This window comes from Anomalospiza imberbis, chromosome 9 (genome assembly GCF_031753505.1).
Source record: "Anomalospiza imberbis isolate Cuckoo-Finch-1a 21T00152 chromosome 9, ASM3175350v1, whole genome shotgun sequence".
Classification (NCBI taxonomy): domain Eukaryota; kingdom Metazoa; phylum Chordata; class Aves; order Passeriformes; family Viduidae; genus Anomalospiza; species Anomalospiza imberbis.
The window spans coordinates 2,963,101-2,968,389 of NC_089689.1; the positions used below are offsets into that span (position 1 = coordinate 2,963,101).

Here is a 5,289-nt window from a genome sequence, read left to right on the forward strand (position 1 = left end):
GAAGGGAGAGGATGAGGCGTGGAAGTGGCAGCTGTGGCCTTGTGCTTGGCTGGCCATGAGCAGGGGGGTTAAGGTCACTCCTTTCCAGAGCCACTGAGCTGGGAAATTGCAGGGAGGGCAGCTCTGGGATCCTGTGTGAGCCTGACCTCACCACAGGGGACCTGTTGGTTCTCATGGACCTCTGCTTCTTGTAGCTCCAGACCCTGGGGTTTGCTGGTGTGCACTGGTTTAACCCTTTCTCTTCATCTTTCTCTTTTGCTGGCTCAGTTCCTCCCCCTCCAGTTTCCAACCTCTCCCTGGCTTTTAATCTCCTTTCAGTTTTCAGGTTTCATCAGGATCCTCCATTATCAGATGCATTCCTAGGTTTTGGCTCCTTTGATGTGCATCCCTTTCCTTCCCTCCTCTCACCATACACCTAGGAGGGAGTTTGTGTTGAACAAGTGCAACTTCAGCCAGCACATTGTCCTTATATATTCCAGCTGTGATCTGGCAGTGCCATTAAGAGGGAAGTGGAAACATTGAACCCTCCTGCTCCATCTGTATCCCCCCAGGAAGCACAAACCCTCCTGACCCCGCTGGGGGCTGCCACCCCCTGCTTAAACCACTGGGGCAGAGCGGGGAGGTTTGGAAGCCCTCGGGCAGCGGGATGGAGCAGCAGGATGGAGCTGACGACTCTCGGCGTCTGTCCTGTCCCTCGCTCTCCCACCCGCCGGCGGTTAATCAGCAGGCTCCACGCGTCGCTGGAAACGAGCCTGTTTTTTCCTGTTCCCGAGGAAGCGGCTATGACTGCGATGCTCAAGGACGAGCCTGGGCCTCCCACTCCCCCCTCCCTTAGCAGCACACACAAACTTACCTAAGCTTTCATGCTCACGGGCGCTGCCCGAGCAGCTTTTGGTTGGCTGGAGGCTGGAGTGATGCCGGCTCCCCCTCCCCGCTCTCCCGCCTCCCGCCCGATATAAAGCGCGGCTCCGCGCCGCTGTCGCAGCCGCCAGCACGGGTCCAGCCCCGCGAGGAGCCGATGAGTGGCTGGATGCCTGGGTGCCCAGCTCTCAGCATGTGCCGGGGCTTAGCCGCGCTCCCCATCACTTGCCTGGAAAGGTAAGGCGCTTCTGGGAGGCAGAGGAGGCGCTGGAAGAGACGCGCCTGGACCAGGCTCTGCTGCTGCCGATGTGATGGTAGGGTAGAAACCGGGCTGCAGGAAACACGTAGCGAAGTGATTTGTTGTGGCTGCATCCCTTCTGCTCCCCAGGAGGGGAACAAGGAGGTGAAACAAGCGGAGGGAGAGGAGGCTGGACAGGGCTGTACAAACACACCAGGTTTTTCTGGCTCTGCCTCTGCCCAACTTGCTCCGAGTTGACAGCAGCAGGAGTATTTTTGTCAACACGGCCGAACTGTTAAGTGACATGTTGCTCCTCCTCACGCTGCCGGCTTGACATTTAAACCCTTCTTTTTGTACGGGCGCCTTGGGACGCCTGAACGAGCCGCGGGCACGCAAATAGCAGCTGCGCCCCACGCCGCCTCGGGGGCACCCTGGGGACAGACAGGAGCCGCTTCTCCTGCCCCGCTGCCGCAGACACCTCCCGGCAGGGAGGTGCCTCCTGCGTGCAGCCGCGGGGACAGGCAGGAGCATCCCAGCCTCTGGCACAGGAGCATCCCAGCCTCTGGCACAGGAGCATCCCAGCCTCTGGCACAGGAGCATCAGTGCTGCCTCCTAAAGCCATGGGGTAGGTGGATGGCGCTGCTGCGGAGCGCTGCTCTCTCCACGGCCTGGTGAAAGGCTCCTGGAAGCCCAGAGCACCCCAAAAAAAAAAGAGCAGGGGAGCAGCAGCCTGGCAGGCAGCGGGGAGATGCTCCCGCTGTGCCGAGAGGAAAGAAATCGCTGTGTTTTTCCAGCGGTTTGGGAGCAGCAGAGCGCTGGCGGGAGAGTGGGATGGGAAAAGGAACCAGGTTAGCTCCGGGGAGCTGGGAGGGCTCCAGCTGGGCACTCAGCAGCTTCTACCTGCCCCAGAGGAAAGAGCTCGTCGTGCTTTATATTCCATGTGTCTCTGCATGGGAAGCGAGCAGGAGGAACCGGTCCCCCAGGATTAATGCGCGGTTGCCAGGGAGCAGGAAAAGCAGGTGGGGAGCATTTATTTCACACACCAGAGAGCAAAGACTGGCTGAAGCTGCGGAGCGAGGGCTGTGCCCCCGAGCCCGTGGGGTGCAGCCCCTGCCAGCGGAGGGGGTGGCGGCAGCAGACCGATGGTCCAGAGATCCCATCTCACCCCTCCCTCCCTCCCTCCCTTCCAGAGCCAAGGATCTGAAGACCCGTTTGGGCATCCTGCTTCATAAACCCGAGCTGGGACACAAGGCGGGGAGCTCCAGCAAGCTGCAGCTGGGCTCTAGGCGCAGGTAAGCCAAGCACTGCTCTGCCCCAGGTCCAGCCCGGGCCAAGCCCCCATGGAGCAGCCTTTCCCGAGGGATGCTCCTGCCCATCTGCGCAGCACAGAGCACAGCTCCCCCTCCACGTAGTCCCACCCAGGCGGGCCGGGAAGGCGGATCGCTTCCCTGCTCCAGCGGCTATAAAATCCGGCAGGGAACGGATGCTCTGGCATTAGGCACAGAGAGCAAGAGGCAAGTTCCTTGGCAAGAGGCAAGGAACCCGCAGAGCTCGGGCACTTCCTGGTGTCTCACACCAGTGGCTGGGATCCCTGGGGAATGCAGGCAGCATTAAACACAGGACACTAAATATTGCTGCTCTAGGCAGGGGGTCTTCTGCAGAGAAGGCTCTGCTGGGCCAGCAGAAAAGGGCTCTTCTGAGCATCCCCTAGAGAACCTCCTGGCCAGCAGCATGGAGATGAGGTCGGGTGAGCCATCAGGGAAGGTGAAAGAAAGGGAAGAGAGAGGAAAGAGAGCCCACAGGTAATGGATATTGGCCCCTGGCTTTGGTCTCCTGCTGAATGCTGCTGTCTCCCGTTGATGGAGCTGCACGGCTGAAGTGCTCCCAGCCCTCACTGCTGGACAGTGAGCCTCACATCCTTTTTGTCTTTTCCAGAGACTCCTCCCAAGAGGTGCTGGAATGGAGGGAGTCCTTTGACCAGCTCCTCAAGAGCAAAAGTGAGTAGCATCTTGTTTTCTTCTCTTGGTGAGAGTGTGTAGGACAAATGTACTCATAGTGAGCTGTATGACTGGAGTCAGTGTAAGATGAAATCTTGCCGCCCCCTCAAATGAGGTATTTTAGGACTTAGAAAGAGGTCCCTTTCTTGCCCAGATCTGAGGCACGGGGATCATTGCCTGCCCCATGAAGCTGTACCCTTTCCCCCTGGCTGGGCTTTTTTGGGGGACAGAAGTGTTGTCTTGCTGCTGCCTTGGGACAGGAGCACTGTCACAGGCATCTCATGAGGAGGGGAAACGTCACGGTATTCCCAAAGCACCCCTTTCTCCACACTCGGGAGAAGGCAGTGTCTGCTCTCGGTATCTGGTGGAAACGGCCGTGCAGCCACCTCCCCTCAGGCTTGTTCAGACAACTGCATTGCTGCCCTCTGTCTGTCTGTCCTGTGCCTCGAGGAATGGCTCATCCACAGGGAGCAGGAATTCAGCTGTTTGACTGAATAACCTTGCCCTTCTCCTACTCTGGTATCAGCTGTGTTTCTGTGATGCACAGGGCTCCTGTGAGATGCTGTCTCCCTCTGCCCATGCAGGCAGCTCCTCCAGACCCAGAGATGGGACCTCTTTTTCAGTCCCACACATCATCCCCGCCTTACACTGGGCTGTGCACAATGGCAGTCTCCAAAAACAGTTTCTACAACTATAGAGATGATAAATTATAATGAGAGCCAAAACGAGATTGCTGACTACAACAAGCCAAGATTTTGTAATTATCTATTTACCTTTAAAAAAAGATTACCTTGATTGAGCTTTGCAAAATTCAAATGGCAGAAGCGCCAAATTTTAATCCAAAAGTAGTTGTCCACCTTAAAAGCTCTTCCCCAGCCAGACAAAGTCCTTCCACAGCACTAGTCTGGGGCCAACTGTATTTTTTTCCTGGTCTCCCTCACGTGCTGTGATGGCTAATAAGCATCTCTAGCTTTGTAACTTAATCCACCCTCCCAGCACAGCTTTGAAATCCTTGCTGCAATTACTCTCCCATCCTCAGCATCTCGTTCCCCCCAGATGTGGGCTGAGAAATCAAAATCAAGGCACTGCTGCTCGGCTCCTGCAGCGTTCCGATGCGTCAGCGCGCTTCTCCTTAGGTAGAATTAGCTCTTTTCCGAAGCTGTAAAGAAAATACTCTGAAGCCTCATTACAGAAAGGTCAGATAAATAAAACCAGAGGATTACTTGTCTGTGGGAAAGGATTTTATTGGAATCTAGAGGCCAATTAATGGTGTCTCAGAGGGTAGAATTTGCCCAGAAGGAAAGGAAATCTGTGGATGTCACGGTCTGAGCTCCCAGGGCAACGCTCGCCAGGCAGTGTCTGCTGCTGGTCCTCTTCCTCCCCGCCTCCTTTCCCATTAACTGCTCTTCTCTCCCCTCCATAGGTGGGGTAAATGCATTCCACACCTTCCTGAAGACTGAATTCAGCGAGGAGAACCTTGACTTCTGGCTGGCATGCGAGGACTTCAAAAAGACCCGGTCGAAAACCAAGCTGGCCTCCAAAGCCAACAGGATCTTCGAGGAGTTTGTCCAAAATGAGGCACCCAGGGAGGTGAGACCATTTTCTGTCGCATCAAATAGGGTGGAAAAGGAATAAAATATCCTGGTAGATTTTATTAAAGTGCTGTTGGATCAGTAGGAAGATGTGCTCTTGTGCATAAGACCTTTAATTTCTAATATCGTGTGGTCCATTGCGTAATGTTGGAACAGAAATTGAGTCTAACCATGAATGGATAGAAAGGTTTGTGAGCATCTTCACCCTCATCTGAAGACGGATTAAAACCAGGTTTTGTCCTCACATAGGAGAGGAGCTAACGTTTGTGGGCGCTGCTGCCTTGCAGGTGAATATCGACCACGAAACCAGGGAGATCACCTGCAAGAACCTCTCGGGGGCCACCTCCACCTGCTTCAACGAGGCGCAGGCCAAGACGCGCACGCTGATGGAGAAGGACTCCTACCCCCGCTTCCTGAAATCCGCCTCCTACCAGGACATGACCAAGCAGGCCGCCAGCCGTGGCACCAGCAAGCGGCCGCACACCTGACCCGAGGCGCGACGCGCGGCCGGGGGACGAGCCGGGGGGCCAGGCACAGGGTGGGACGCCATTTGCGAGGGCTGAGGCCCGTGTGCCGGGGTTCCGGCTGAAGTTCTGGGATT

General features: G+C 56.2%; 1 protein-coding gene across 3 annotated transcripts; it reads left to right on the forward strand.

Annotated features, from left to right (window-relative positions):
- Positions 1 to 995: 995 nt before the first annotated feature.
- LOC137479099 (regulator of G-protein signaling 16-like) lies at positions 996 to 5,289 on the forward strand. 3 transcript variants are annotated; one of them, XM_068199361.1, is made up of 6 exons: positions 1,002 to 1,098; positions 2,290 to 2,391; positions 2,761 to 2,901; positions 3,035 to 3,096; positions 4,520 to 4,686; positions 4,976 to 5,289. In XM_068199361.1, the coding sequence occupies exons 1-6, from the start codon at positions 1,019 to 1,021 to the stop codon at positions 5,174 to 5,176; spliced, it is 753 nt and encodes a 250-aa protein (XP_068055462.1). In that variant the 5' UTR covers positions 1,002 to 1,018; the 3' UTR covers positions 5,177 to 5,289. The 3 variants fall into 3 exon arrangements, with proteins under 3 accessions (XP_068055460.1, XP_068055462.1, XP_068055461.1); XM_068199359.1 differs by lacking the exon at positions 2,761 to 2,901 and having other exon boundaries at positions 996 to 1,098; XM_068199360.1 differs by lacking the exons at positions 1,002 to 1,098; positions 2,290 to 2,391 and having other exon boundaries at positions 2,690 to 2,901.

Excerpts from the sequence above, each read along its gene's own strand:
- LOC137479099 (XM_068199361.1), top strand. The coding sequence starts at position 1,019 with ATGAGTGGCTGGATGCCTGGGTGCCCAGCTCTCAGCATGTGCCGGGGC. Across the intron at positions 1,099-2,289 it reads CCCATCACTTGCCTGGAAAG|AGCCAAGGATCTGAAGACCC; the intron begins GTAAGGCGCTTC and ends CCTCCCTTCCAG. Across the intron at positions 4,687-4,975 it reads AAAATGAGGCACCCAGGGAG|GTGAATATCGACCACGAAAC; the intron begins GTGAGACCATTT and ends GCTGCCTTGCAG.